Source organism: Anopheles funestus, chromosome 2RL, assembly GCF_943734845.2.
Source record: "Anopheles funestus chromosome 2RL, idAnoFuneDA-416_04, whole genome shotgun sequence".
NCBI classification, from domain to species: domain Eukaryota; kingdom Metazoa; phylum Arthropoda; class Insecta; order Diptera; family Culicidae; genus Anopheles; species Anopheles funestus.
In genome coordinates, this window is record NC_064598.1 from 90,689,615 (window position 1) to 90,703,250 (window position 13,636).

Genomic DNA, 13,636 nt, shown 5'->3' on the forward strand with positions numbered 1-13,636 from the left:
ACGGTGTCGGAACGGTTGTTCCACCGATCGGTGCCGGCACGGCTGGTGTTGGTGCCGCATGTGCAACAGCTGCAATTTCGGCTAGCAAGCCTCGATTTAAACTTTAAGCGAGGACAAAAGGGAGCACATACAGTTGCTATTCTTGTATTCCCCTTTTATATGACAACCGTGTGTGCAGCAGCACAGATTTTGAAGCATTAATGCTGGTTGCGCCAAGCATATGAAAAACGTGTTAGGGGAGAAGTCAGGATTGGTAGGGGCAACGGTGCGGAAAAAATACAAGAAGTAACGCGGACCGGAAGAGTGAACGGAAACTTCATTTATTATAAACACTATCCTTAAATATTATTGATTAAAAGAAGAAAAAAAGAAACAAAAAATGAATACAAACACACAAAACAAATCAACAAAATATTGCATTATATTATACACACTCTCATACGAGCGAGCAGCAGCAGCAGCAGAAACACGAATTGCGGAAGGAAACGGAAACGGAATGATGGCAAACAACAAACAAACCTTACATTGTGTGTAAAGCACTAGGAAGAACAGTTATGTCCCCACATCTTTTAATTCTCTCTCGATATTCTTCATCTCGACGAAGATCACGACAAAATTGTTAGCGCTTTACTGTTCGGCCTGAGGTGTAAAACAGCAAAGGAACAAAACACCGCAAAGCGTAGGCATAAAATCCGTGAAAACCCTCTCAGGATCGCATCGTGTTGAGAGCTGGAAAAGGGTGCGTAGAACCGAGGAGAAACTATTAGTTCACATCTCGAGGATTTACTATTTGGCAGGTGTGTTCGCATTGTTCCTTCTTGGTTAAGAACACGTTTTTTTTGCAGTGACATCCCCCTTTTTTAATGTTTCTCTTCAATGGAACGATGTATCGAAGCAAACGATATACAACTCTATTATAAATATTGCCTATGTTTTCAATGGGCACGTATCGGTACGTGAGAAAGAGAGGCTTAAATTAAAAATTAATCAAATCGCTAACTTTTGCATAAGAAACATTGATCCAAGCGAAGGGTGACGTTATGTACTACCGCTTCCCTAAGGCTGGATACTGGGAATGTGTACACAGACACAGTGGAAGGAAGAGAAGATGCGTTACAAGTTGGTCATTTGTCTGTTGTATGCCACGTTTCTTTTTAAGCGCCACGGAACAGCAGATGTAGGATCTTAGGGAGCCACAAACCCTTAATGTAAACACAGCAAGCGGTGAATGTGCGATATGAATGTTTTTAGAGAGAGAGAGAGAGAGTACATTGATAATGTCTTAAAACTAGCGGAAGCAGCAGTAGTAGCTACAACAGGAAGTGCGCGAGTACGTTGGTAGTATTGTGTAGTAAAAGCGAAAGCTTAGCGATGGCTAAAAAGCGATACACAAAGCAAAGCAGGACAGATGTTGTTCTCTCTTGAGAGAAAAAGGGATGGTGGCAGCGTATCGTTGTTAAATGATGCAGGAAGTATGTTTTAAATGCATACCGATATGTGCAGCGCCAGCGACAATGCATTGAAGGCAAAGGCGCTATCAAACCAAGAGCGCATACTGATATGTTGTGTGTGTGTAGTAAGCAGCAGCAGCAGCAGCAGCAGCAGCAGGAAGATTGGAGTAAAAGATGGAGAAAATTGAAGAATTTTGTAATAGTGGTTAATTTGAATTATTTGTCAAGATGGCGGAAACAAAAAAGTAATCCTAACACGAAACAAACAAACAAATGTATCTGTTGCTTTTTGGTGTTGGACACACTGGTGGAATGATTGATTGCGTGTGTTAATGTCCGATGGTATGGAGAAAAGATGAAGAGAAACATGGTGAAGGCGACAATCGGCGGTCGATGGGTGAGTGAGTTGGAAAGAAGCGAATGCTTTTTAAAGAGTGAGGCATTTATTCTTAAGTGTACGCGGTATGCGTGTGTTAACATTTTAATTTCCCTCCCCTCCTTATTATAGTACTGTCTCGTGAGATGTGTAAACGTGTAATGAAAATAGCGCACATTTGCTGCTGCTCCCCGTATATGTAACAACACGTCAACTGTATCAGCAACAAATCCAACCATTTAGTCCTTGGGAGTAGAATTACATGTTTGAATAATGTGCTTACATTATCGTTTTAGGTCAACGTTTTTTCAACACACATACACTGTCGCCATGATGAGGTGAATATTGTGAGGAAAATGGTGTTAAATTACCGATTCACAAAAAACAAACAATTGTGGCGATTCACATCCCCCCGTGTGCGCGCAAGTGTGAATGAGTGAATACACCTGTTAAAATAAGCCCCCCCCCCATCCCCTTGCATTTAATACAAATATCTCACACAACGTGTATTCCGCGTGATAGCGATGAGTCATAAACCACAAGTAAAGAAGCCAAGCAAGCAACTAAATGAAAAACAAACTGATGTTATATCAGCCTTTTAGTGTCGATGAACGTCTACAAAACAAGTGTAATACTCTAATGAAACAGTCATATAACAAGAAAAAAAATTAAAAAACATAAAAAAGTGAAGGAGAACGAATAAACGGTAAGAAATGGGAGAAGATTAGGATACTAAAGAAAAGAAGGGAGAGAGCGATAGGTACAGCTAATCATCGTACAAAACACAGTAAAGGAACGCCGTACGCAATTGGTGTTACGATAGTGGAGCAGATGAACCGCCCGGTGCGAAGAAGAATTTAAAGTAGACGACCAACTTTTACCCACACGTAGGACATAGCCTAGCGAACGCAACGCGTTCATATTGTTTTCACCAAAAGTCCGCAGAAAGCAGAGAATGGAAGGTATCGCTAAAAGAAACAAAACCGAATGTTGCGGAAAGTAGCTGCAACACAACACTGTTAGTTGAATCTGTTCGTGTCGGGACGTTTGGTTGAGTTCCTTGGTTTTTACTGCAATCGGTTTAAACGGGGATAACATTATGCGTGACAGGAAAACAGGAAGAAAAGACGCTAGATCCCTTGTTTAAGGGATCTCTCCGAATACATACTAAGGTAATAATGGACGTGGAGAAGAAAAGCAAATGAAAACCTTTTGTTCACAACGATAATGCTATAACTTGGTTCTGTTTTGCAACTGTGATAAAACAGCATGAGGAAAAAAATCGAGGGAAACTGTTGAGATTTGGATAGCATTGCAGTAGTAGCACTTAACGAGGAAAACGAAGCTACTAGCAGAAGATCTGGTTATAGTTATTCTGGATCTGCTATGACGAGGCTATGACGTATTTTGTTTATTCGTAGACCAGCTGGATGTTTCTTGAGAACGAAGCAACAAATCAGTTACGGTATCGCGATGGAAAGTACTGTTTACTGTGGGCGACAGTGCATCGCAAAGGGAAATCTCTTCCGGTTGGAAAATTGAGATTCACTAGTTCGCTAGTACGCGTGATCTCTTTCAAATGTGTGTGTAACGGAGACGATACAATGAAAAAGACAGATCGTATTTGCATTCCTGGTATAATGAAGAATTTTTTTGTACATGTACCTTTCCCTCTTCGTATTTAGTGACCCGTCCGGCAAAAAAACAAGTTGAACCAAGAAAGCAGCAGTAGTACAATTAGAAGCGCGCTGAAAAAGATCGTCAAAACAAGCAGGCAGGAGAAGATCACAATTAAGCAAATAATCCTGATCTCGTTACTTTGTGGAGGGTTGAGGTTTGAAATAAGCAGTATAAAACCATTATTCAGCTAAGAATAACAAATGATGAACGCTTTATAGTACGAAGTTTTAGGAGAGTTTGTAAAGAGAGAAGAAAAGAAAACAAACATAAGAAACTGCCCAACTGAAAGCGTAAGGAGGAGGCATCTTACAAGACACGATACGCCTAGCTTGTATATTTTTTTCACAGCATTGTGTGACATGTGATCAAACCCTCTCGGATGCTGCAAAATGTGCGTCAGTGTCGATCGGTTCGAAAGGAGCCGGTGATGATCGTTACGCGAGTGAGAAAGGATGCAAAAGGGATGCGCGCGCACACACAACCGTTGTTTGGTGTCGGTCGGAAGAAGCAGACAAACGCAATGCGAGGTTGGCGTCGATGTTATGCGCCAACGCGCGGAGAACGAGAGACAGATTGCAGTGGAAGGCAAACAACAAAATGAACCTGAATTTAAAACAAATACAAACCAAGTCACTTTTACACGAAGAAAGCAGACGAAAGGGCTTCAACGCGTGATCTCGAAACGGAGCTAGCAAGGAACAAAACACGCGCGCAAGCACTCTTATACACGTTGGGCCCCGGTGAATTTATTGAAGACGATGCTAAGGAAGGAAACGGACATCCGTGGTGTGTCCTGCGCGATGATGCGATTATTAACCAAGTAGTAGCGCCTTTGGAGGGTGGAAAATCAACCCCCTCCACTCGTCCCCTCCAGTGCGGCACGAGGATAGGGAGAGGAAATCAAGCCACTAGTACGCAGTCTTCGTTGATTTCCTCGGTGTATAACAGCAAGGACATGTAGGAGACAGGTAACAGCAAAGTCGTAAGAAAAGGAGAGTGGATTATCGTTTTATGATAATCTCGAATTATTTTTCATAATATTTACCGTAAGAAATTGCCTGAAAGACGTAGCAGCGTTGCGGAACAAAACGGTTGGGAAACGTGTGGTTGCTTCCGCTAATGAGAACACCATCAGAGCGCGGACACTCGTATTGCGAAGTCGATCAAATCGATCAATGGACTGAAATATGGCGCACGCGCGCGCGCCGCGTTTGTGTGGTTTTGAGGGAAGTTTTAAAAAGGTGGGAAATTATTTGTTCCGTTAAGTAAAATGATCTAATGAAACCCGCCACGAATGGGTAGAGATGTGTGAAAGTTCTGTTTGCTCTTTTAAAGAATCAACTTTGCAAGACTCTTCTGCTGGGTCAAGCCAAATACGCGAAAGAATGAGATTGTTGGTTGATTTTGTGCAAACGGCCTTATTTTTGTGTATGTGTATATTCCTAGCCCGCTTTAGGATTTCCCTTCCTATGTTAGCAAATGTTGTGATCACGTTCAAAACGATAAAATAATGTTACGGTAACCGCTGCATGGAAAAAGGAGTCACAAGTAGGGTTCGCTCGTCGCTCCTAGAGCATTACAAAAGAAGCAAATTTACATATTTACGATTCCGTTGTCTATTATACGAGGGAATTTACCGGCATGCGGTGCGAAGGTCGACGGGTTATGGGCTTTCGTAGCTGACCACCGATAGGAACGGACTAGATGCGAAATTTACGTTACAAAAAAATTGTACCCAACAACATGTTCTTCTATTATTTTTTTGCGACCATGGCTCTTTTTCAAGTGTAACTAGGGACGATTTACGGTACGATATTCTCTATAACTTGTTCTAAACTTGGCAAATTAACCCTTACTGCGTTTCATGCAGGACAAAATTGGAAAAATGAGCAAAAAGAAAAGAAAGATAAAAAGTGCAAAGGAGCGAACGAAAGATGGTAATTGGAACCTGAAAAACTAGCACAGCTCACAGTAAAGATTGATGCTAAAACAGTCGGTATAGTGCAAACATTTCCACTAACATTCGAAGCGCGTTAAACAAACAATAATCTGTACAAGGCCAATTTTTATTCCATACTGTGAAGCGCGAAAGACCATAAATACATGTGCATTTCGTTTGTGTGTTTTGCCGCAGTATTAAAAAACCACCTTACGTATGAACTTTGAAGACGTTTGCCAACGAACTTTACGAAGATGCAAAAAGAGCGGGGGTTGCAAGGAAAACAGTGGCGCGCGTTCTCATGCCTTCGTGTAATGGCTGAAATGGGGGTGAAAAAGTGGTGCAAATGATTCGCTAAAACGAGCGAGTTTTGCCATTGCGTAGCCGTAATACACTGCTAACTACAGAACAAATGACTATTAACTTATTTATATATATCGATTAAATTATTGCAGAACGGACGGGATTATGACGGTATTTGAGACACGGTGAAAGGATCGCAAATGGAGAGAGAAAAAGGAATAAGAAAAAAAAACAATATCGAAAAAGGGACGACAAAAAAAAATATAAAAATTGTGAAAAAATGCAAATGCTTTTTATTGGAACCAATAAACAAGATTTGTGATCAAAAAATTATGTAGTTAAATTGTTCCGGTATTGAAAAAGGTTGAAATTTAAATCATTTATTATTTGTTCTAAGCTTTCTTTACAGCTGCTCTTCCCTTATCGACGCTAACAATGTGTACCGGTGATGGTAACATCTTTGAAATGGGTTTTAATACTCCAACGTTATTCGGGCCTCCTTACCATCCACCAACACACGGATGCCGTGCTTTAGGCAGAACTCTCGCTTGATGTACCCAAAGAAGAGATCGGTTATGAGGAATATCTAAAACAAAATTTGAACGATGTAAAAAATCGTCTCCCAGGATGCAAAAACGTTATCTTTACCTGTGCTGTGCAGAATATTAACGTTACGCCGAAGTAAAAGTTGGCGTTGGCCGAATTGTTGTAAATCCACAGATGCCACACGGTTGGAGCAAGTACGCTCGTGACCAGCATCGTTGCACCGACGATGAAATTGTTCTTCATGACTGAAAGTGTAATGTGCAATGTAAGTTTGATATATAGTTCATTACAAAGCATCGCGCAAACGGCTTTTTTATGACTCACACATGGAAATCGATTTCCACAGCGGAATGAGGGCAAGGTAGAAGCTCACATCACCGATGCACGGATACGATCGAAATACAGCCGCCAGCCCGATCAGCATCGTTGCCAGCATGATCGGTTCCTTGTGCAGTTTAAACGTGAGCGGAAACAGGTACAGCAATGTGGCATTGATCTGGAACGAGTACAGGAACAGCGTCCGGAAGTGATCGAACATTTCGGTGAAGAAGTACCAGAAAAGCCCAATATTTGGTTGTAAGCTGCGGCAGTTGATGCTACATATGATAAACGGGAGGAAAATATTTGTTGTAAGAAGATTACGAAACAAAAGTGAATAGTCTTTAACGCCTCTTACATGAAGCCATAGGTGGCATCTAGGAAACTCCAGTCTCCGCCCATCAGGAAGTTACCGAAATAATTAACTCCCACAAATAAGCTTGCAAATAACAAGCAGCTGACCGTTATGCTGCGAAATCTGCTGTCACGTCCATCCGTCCTCATCTGTTGATTGGCAATGTGCAATGCTCCCGGTGCGAGTAACACAAATGGATACAGATTAATTTGCGTTTCGAGGGCAAGCGCCAGGAAACTGAACATTCGTTGACGACGCGATAGGCCATATAAAAAAGCGGCCAGCAGGAAGTTACTCCACACGGTCGTCGTCTGTCCAACGCAGTTTAGAATAGTGTACGGATTGAACAGGTAGGCAAACCCTACGGACATCGGTACCGTGTGTAGATCCGCTTCGACAAGATGAAGCTCTTCCGTGTCCTTCGCGTAGGTATTCAGTTCTTTTCGTTGTTTTTCGTACATCTCGCGGATGAATACTCGTGCCGCTAGCAGGAGTAAGATCCCCGTCAACACGTCCAGCAGGATGAAAAGTGACGGTATGGCACTTGGGACGTTATCTAGCAGCCAGCGGGAAGCGTGCAGAATAATTGGATTTTTGTGATACACGTCCCCATCGTAAGGGTTGACTCCATTCGCATACAGATATGCACCTTCTTCGACTGTGGAATGAATGAGATAAGTCAAACAAAAGCCGGTGTTAATTGTCCCGGATGAAGTAGAAAACGCTCACCTCGTTTCCACGCATTTATAGGGGTAGATACTTCGACCCGGTTTTGTATTCCTTGGGAATACCGTGAATTCATCAGTAGATAGCGCACCGCTGCGGCCACTCCTATACTTATCGCTAGCTTCATTTTGGGTAAGTTGATATCTTGCAGGAGAACAGGTCTGACGATTTAGTTAGTACGCAGGTTTAATTGCTAGGTGATGTAGTATTGCTTAACATAAACGATTAGAATTGAAGCGTGCTAGACACTTTCATAATCCAAACTACCACATTTCTATTCACTTTCGTGCAGATTGTTCTAAATTCCGGTTTGCTTCGGAAAAGGGCGAGAGAAGAATTTGTTTATCTACTGCTAGTATTGTTGTTTGTTTCTTTCGTTACTGCCTTATTGACAGTTCTGCAATCATATGATGGCTGTTTATTAAGCCTCATTTGTTTCTTCCCCTGGCAACGTGCTGGCCGGCTGTCAAATTATGTAACACGCGCGTTTGTTTACATCTAGTGCGGTACGTAAGTTGCAGGTTGTTTCTCACTTTAATCACTAGGTCCGTAGAAAGTAAAACCCTTGTAACATCTTTCATTTAACAGTTTTGTTATCCATTTCAGCGTATCGAAATCATACCAACTCTCACGGGCACAAGATGCGTATGGCCAGTGCACTATTGCGGTCACGCAAACCGCAGAACGAAACAGAAGTACCATTTCAAGAAGTGTTGCCACTGCGCCTTAAAAATCATGTGAGTGGCAAAACAGACAAAACGAGTGATGTGGCCTGCTTGCAGGAGATGGCAGTGCTGTTTTCTTGTCTCAAAACGCACGACTTTAATGAGAGTTTGTGCGCGAAGGAGGTAGGCACCTTCCAACGATGCTACAAGGTGTTCTTGGATAAGAAAATGGCTAAAAAAGAAACCTCCAGCAAGGGTATGCTGGTGGCGGGAAAGGACCTCAACTATAAGCAGTTAAACAAAGTGTTGAAAAAATATCCTACATCGGCGCAGAATTAAGAGTGGCATCCTTGTGTTGGGTTTGTTGGGAAAGTGTTATGCATGAGCATATTGTAGTGTAATAAAAAAAAACATTAATAAGGAAACATGTTCATATCCCGAAAATATCCCGAAACTAGGTAAGTAATATCAATTTCTACAATAGGTTAAGTACATTCATTTATATGCAGTATTCTGCAATTGTTAAATTGTGCAACCAAACAACAACCATTTTCGTAGGCTGTTAGCGCCATCTGTTGTTCGGTTACGGAACATATTCAAAATGTTTTGAAGTTACCAGTTTTTGGATTGATTTTATCTCCCATTGTAACTTATTCAGATTTTACCAAAAACAGACTAAAATGCCATTGCTTCGTTCATGCCTTGTGGCTTTATTGATTTTTTATTCTAGTACAATAAATATAGCTGGGTGTCTTGTGACGAATCTAGAGTGTTGGCAGTGTTGTTCGTAAATTGTGCACATTTACATGACTATAAAAGTTTTTTTTTTGCGGAACGACTTGCTTATTACGCGTCCTATGAATAAATTAACACTCTTAATGAGTTTCAAAAACAAGAACGATTGTCCGTCGCAACCGTACGACGGAGAGAACACATTGACGAAAACGATAAATTAAATAATATTCGTATCAAAAGAAAACACATACTTCGATAGCAACGATGAAAGGCGTACGATAAAACAGATGTAACAATCTAGAACACTTCCTTGCGGAACTGGAACCCAAACTGGTCGCACTTGTAGCGCAGAGTTTTGGCAAGTTGTGGCGGTCCACAATAAAACACCGTCACTTTACCCTTCTTCTGGTCCTGGATTTGTTTGAATACTTTGTCCCAGTTTGGACGACCGGCGTTGGTGCGCGTTTTAAGGCCCGTGATCAGATCGCGCTTTTCCTTCTCATGTAGCAGGTCCAACGCGAGCTGCAATCCAACCGCTTTCATGTCCGTTTTTTGCAACGCACTTGTGATATACATGTGCATCTCGAGGAACCGTTCCATCGCTCCTCCTAGTTCCGCCTGTTCGATCTCGAGCTGGGACAGTAGATTGACGAACCACTCGAACGATCGCTGATCTCGATTGATCCAGAAGAAATCCACCTTGCGGAGGTTCATGATGGTCGGTGGAATCTCGCTGGACCATTCGTAGGAACACCGGGGACAACAGTGTCGGGCCTTCCAGTAACGGTGCATGATCGATTGCAGGATTGAGGCGAACGGTGTGACACCGATTCCGGTCGCAATCAGCACGGCATGCTGTGCTTGGAAAATATGACTCGAGGGTGCCCCGTACGGGCCATCAATGTAGATTTCTAGTGGTTTACCAACGGGATAGTTGACTGGTCGGTTTCCAGGAACGGCACTTGCCGTTACAATTGTATCTTGTGAAGATCCTGGCACTACCGCAACCACGGATGTCCCTGTCGATGGTGCGGCTCCTGCAGTGCGACCCTCTTCAGCATCCTTTTGCGTGAACACACCGGGCGAAACAACGATCGAATTGGTTGAATCACGTGGCTCACAGTTTTCCAAACTCGGAGTCTTAAACGCAATGATCGTCGGTTTGTTGCGCATGTAGCGGAAGCTCTGCGCAAGTGATTTATTCTGTGGACTCAGATAGGCTAATCCAAGCGATTGAAGCCGAGCCTTGCGGATTTGAACTTCATCGAACGAGCGTTCCGATTCCGAGCGCATGTACTCGCGAAGTCTGAAAGTAAAGATGACGAAAGTGTCAAATAGGTTGAATATCTTACAAATTGATATTTTCACTACTTACACCATCATACGCTCGCGTTTCTTGAACTTGTTCTGCATGTCTGGCATTGAGAGTGACTTCTCCAGTGGGACCTTCTGCTGGAAGATCAACTTGTGCAGGCTTTGTTCCGGTGTGACTTTACGCTTCGCATCTTTCAACTCGGATCCACCCGTTCCGTCTAAGCCACCATCGACACCATCACCGGAGAAACCTTCGTTCGATATTCCACCCACTCCGCCTACTCCACTCGATCGTGGAATTAGCTGATCGCGCCTAGAAAAGGTTCGCTGCAATGTCGCCTGTATCTTTTTCAGTGCTCGATTCTCCGACATTTGTCGTTCGAATTTGGGTTGTCCAGTGGAGGTCGTGATGGGGGATGGCGCACTGTACCCTTCCATGGCAAGCTTCGAAGTTCCTGGTGGATGTCTCTGCTTCATAATACCAGCCGGAGTGGTTGCATCACCGGCACGAGGTATAGCTCCTCCAGGTACAGCTTTCGCTTTGTTGAGAGCCGATTCAAAACTGGAACTTTTGTGAATTGTCCCCGCTGGTGTAGGTTTTAGCTTCTCCTGTACCACATCAACCGTACCACCGGTGGCGGTAGTAGCAATAGCGGACACCGATGCAGCTCCAGAACTTCCGGCGACTAGTGCCGGTATTTCGCCATTGTGTAAGCGTTCCTGTTCTCGTTCGAAGAAGTTGTGTAGCCGGTTGGTCCACTCGCCGACACCACGAATATGCAGCCAGATGTAGTCTTCCTGTTCCGGTGCACTGCTCAGCGTGAATGGATGCCACTCGTACTGGGCGATCGCGGGAATGTTGACAAAGACATAGTCCCCAGGTCGGAAGCAGAAGTGTAGCGGGCGCTTGATCACAAGATGCGTTACCTTGGACGGAAGCAGGAGTCCGGAGGAAATGTACGTCTTGCCGTGTTCGGTGCGCATCCAGACTAATCTTTTGGAACGGTGTTAGAAGTTGCCAAAGAAAGAAGCGAGGTAAGCACTGGAATTGGTTAGCATTTTTCGCTGGACCTACCTTATTGTGCGTTCGACCAGATAGATGAGACCGGGTACGATGAACCACTTCCAAAAGTTGGGCCCATGGAAAAGAACCAATATCCAGAACGGGACGTATAGCAGATGTGTCCAATAGAACACCTACAGAAGGTACAACATGTATAGGAGCAGAATTACAGCAGAAAGAAAAAAGATGAAACATTAGATACAGATGGGTTATTGCAGCAAGGTTACAACTAAGAGTATCTATTCTAGCAATATCTAACGACACTAAGGTAATGTAGTAGGTTTGTGTCCAATATACTTCGAAGCTTCCACCACGTCGCACGAACGGCTGCGAACAGATGAACATGATCAGCAGGATCAGCACCAGGACGATACCGGTCGGATTGGCACAACCTCCTATCAATCCGAACAGACCGGGCCGGGCCGTAAACAGCCACTCGGCCGTGGTGTAGTTGTTGGCGTTGATTACCGGATCGTACACGACGATCGTGGCTGTATTTACATAGCGCAGGCAGGTGGGCCATAAAGCCACAACGTGAAGGAGCCAAGGAACATGGAACGTAAGGATTGTGCGGTTGGTTGCGATAGATCGGAATGGAAAGATAAATACAAAGAAGAAATATTAGGGATTAGGGTTAATGTGTGTCGTGTTACAGTGGTCCATTGGTCAATTCGCTTTTTCGTTATTAGTCGACGGTCGGCAGCAGCCGTCGGATCGGTGGCTTCAGGTTTCTATCATACAATGTAAGCGGGAAATGTACCGGACGTTGCGGTCATCGAGTTAGTGCGGGTTAAATTAATTTTTAACGAGATCAATTCTACTACACTTCGACGTCGTCCAAAGTGACGGTGTGTAAGCGATCCACGGCGGCTCACGTTGATAATTTTATGCAACCCCAATGGGTTACTTACTACCTGAGCGGTGGATGGCGGTGGCTGATATTTCATCGATTATCGACAGGTGAACAGGCTTCGGTGCCGGTTTAACCGGAGCTGCTTGTGATAAGGGAAAAGGCTTTCCGACCAAGATAAGATTATATCGGAGGCTGAGAGATTAAATACGAAGCTACAATGTAGAGCGATAAATGAAACAGGATATTGCAAAGGAAAAAACTAAAATCAACAGAATCATGCTACAATATCTACAAGAAATGCAAGACTTAACGTTTGTACAAATGTTACTAAAGATGTGGGAACAATTGAAAAATTAAGTTTAGTATTATGTATTAAAGTAACATGAAGAAAAATAATCTACAATTTACAAATATGATAAACTTTAATTAAAGAAATCGAATAAGATATGCAAGCGTAAACATTTAATGTTTACATATAAAAGAAAAGAAAAACAACTCTCATAAAGAAAAAAAAACAAACCATTCATAAAAAAGCCGCACTCACTAAATTGAGTTATAAAAGTATAATTTATGATATCGCTCGATTTTTTCCGTTTCGTTTTTTAATTTATCCCACCACAATCGGTGGGACCGTGTGCATATAAAAGTGCATTCAAGTCTTTCTTCCACCACCGAGTGATCCGATATCTGAGGGACATTTGGCACTGTGTGGTGCATTTTATGACTTCCTCCCGTTGGAAGGAAATGAGCGATTGGAACGCTTTGGTGAATGTGAAGAACCGATACTTTCAGGCACTTGTGTGCGTTTTGCGTAAAATAAAGCCATAAAGCCATGATTACGATTCCGCCCTGAAGGAACAAACCTAATGGCGCGGGCAATAAAACAAAAAAATAATATCATCACGAAACTGCAATGCAGGGAATGGATTAAAGACAGCAAAAAAAAAAGTTCTTCCTTCTATCTTACTCTCTTTCTTCTACACGCACTAACTCTTTCTTCTGGACAATTCCTTTCACGGTTTCCGGATTGTGTGCGTCTTTTCGAATGGTTTCTCGTCGATGTCTAGTACAATCGTGTGCCGACTGGGGCCATCGTGTACTTACTGAAGTTAAACAGGTGCATAATGGTGTGTACAAGGCTAAAGCTGGCCACCAGCACACCGGTCAGTTTGTGCAGATAGATGTGTTGATCGAGCGGCAGAAAGGCGGTAAATCCGCGCGTCCTCAGAAAAGTGATGCACTGACGCAACATCAGCACCAGAATGAAGGCACAGTTAAAGTTGAGACATTGCCCTTTTTGGGGAAAAAGTAA

At 43.1% G+C, this 13,636-nt stretch overlaps 3 protein-coding genes across 6 annotated transcripts in view; 1 reads left to right on the forward strand and 2 right to left on the reverse strand.

Annotated features, from left to right (window-relative positions):
• Nucleotides 1–6,103: 6,103 nt before the first annotated feature.
• LOC125765664 (phosphatidylinositol glycan anchor biosynthesis class U protein) lies at nt 6,104–8,043 on the reverse strand. The gene is made up of 5 exons (XM_049431036.1): nt 7,698–8,043; nt 6,972–7,626; nt 6,620–6,891; nt 6,398–6,540; nt 6,104–6,335 (listed from the first exon to the last, which is right to left on the reverse strand). The coding sequence occupies exons 1-5, from the start codon at nt 7,819–7,821 to the stop codon at nt 6,222–6,224; spliced, it is 1,308 nt and encodes a 435-aa protein (XP_049286993.1). The 5' UTR covers nt 7,822–8,043; the 3' UTR covers nt 6,104–6,221.
• Nucleotides 8,044–8,063: 20 nt separating this feature from the next.
• Nucleotides 8,064–8,784, forward strand: LOC125765681 (uncharacterized). 2 transcript variants are annotated; one of them, XM_049431081.1, is made up of 2 exons: nt 8,064–8,239; nt 8,301–8,784. In XM_049431081.1, the coding sequence occupies exon 2, from the start codon at nt 8,336–8,338 to the stop codon at nt 8,696–8,698; it is 363 nt and encodes a 120-aa protein (XP_049287038.1). In that variant the 5' UTR covers nt 8,064–8,239; nt 8,301–8,335; the 3' UTR covers nt 8,699–8,784. The 2 variants fall into 2 exon arrangements, with proteins under 2 accessions (XP_049287038.1, XP_049287039.1); XM_049431082.1 differs by having other exon boundaries at nt 8,064–8,200.
• Nucleotides 8,785–9,049: 265 nt separating this feature from the next.
• LOC125765649 (uncharacterized) overlaps nt 9,050–13,636 on the reverse strand; it is a 67,747-nt gene continuing 63,160 nt past the window's right edge. For all 3 annotated transcript variants that reach the window (XM_049431006.1, XM_049431005.1, XM_049431004.1), the window contains 5 exons: nt 13,429–13,617; nt 11,769–11,962; nt 11,484–11,605; nt 10,470–11,402; nt 9,050–10,400 (listed from right to left, as the gene is read on the reverse strand). In XM_049431006.1, coding sequence (XP_049286963.1) covers nt 9,392–10,400; nt 10,470–11,402; nt 11,484–11,605; nt 11,769–11,962; nt 13,429–13,617 — 2,447 coding nt within the window. In that variant the 3' untranslated portion in view covers nt 9,050–9,391. The remainder of the gene's footprint in view (nt 10,401–10,469; nt 11,403–11,483; nt 11,606–11,768; nt 11,963–13,428; nt 13,618–13,636) is intronic.

What these genes read in the sequence shown, in the direction of transcription:
- LOC125765664 (XM_049431036.1), bottom strand. Translation starts at nt 7,821, where the DNA reads ATGAAGCTAGCGATAAGTATAGGAGTGGCCGCAGCGGTGCGCTATCTA. An exon ending in TATAAATGCGTGGAAACGAG is followed by an intron (nt 7,627 to 7,697) that starts GTGAGCGTTTTC and finishes TTCATTCCACAG; the next exon opens with TCGAAGAAGGTGCATATCTG. An exon ending in TAATATTCTGCACAGCACAG is followed by an intron (nt 6,336 to 6,397) that starts GTAAAGATAACG and finishes ATTTTGTTTTAG; the next exon opens with ATATTCCTCATAACCGATCT.
- LOC125765681 (XM_049431081.1), top strand. Translation starts at nt 8,336, where the DNA reads ATGCGTATGGCCAGTGCACTATTGCGGTCACGCAAACCGCAGAACGAA.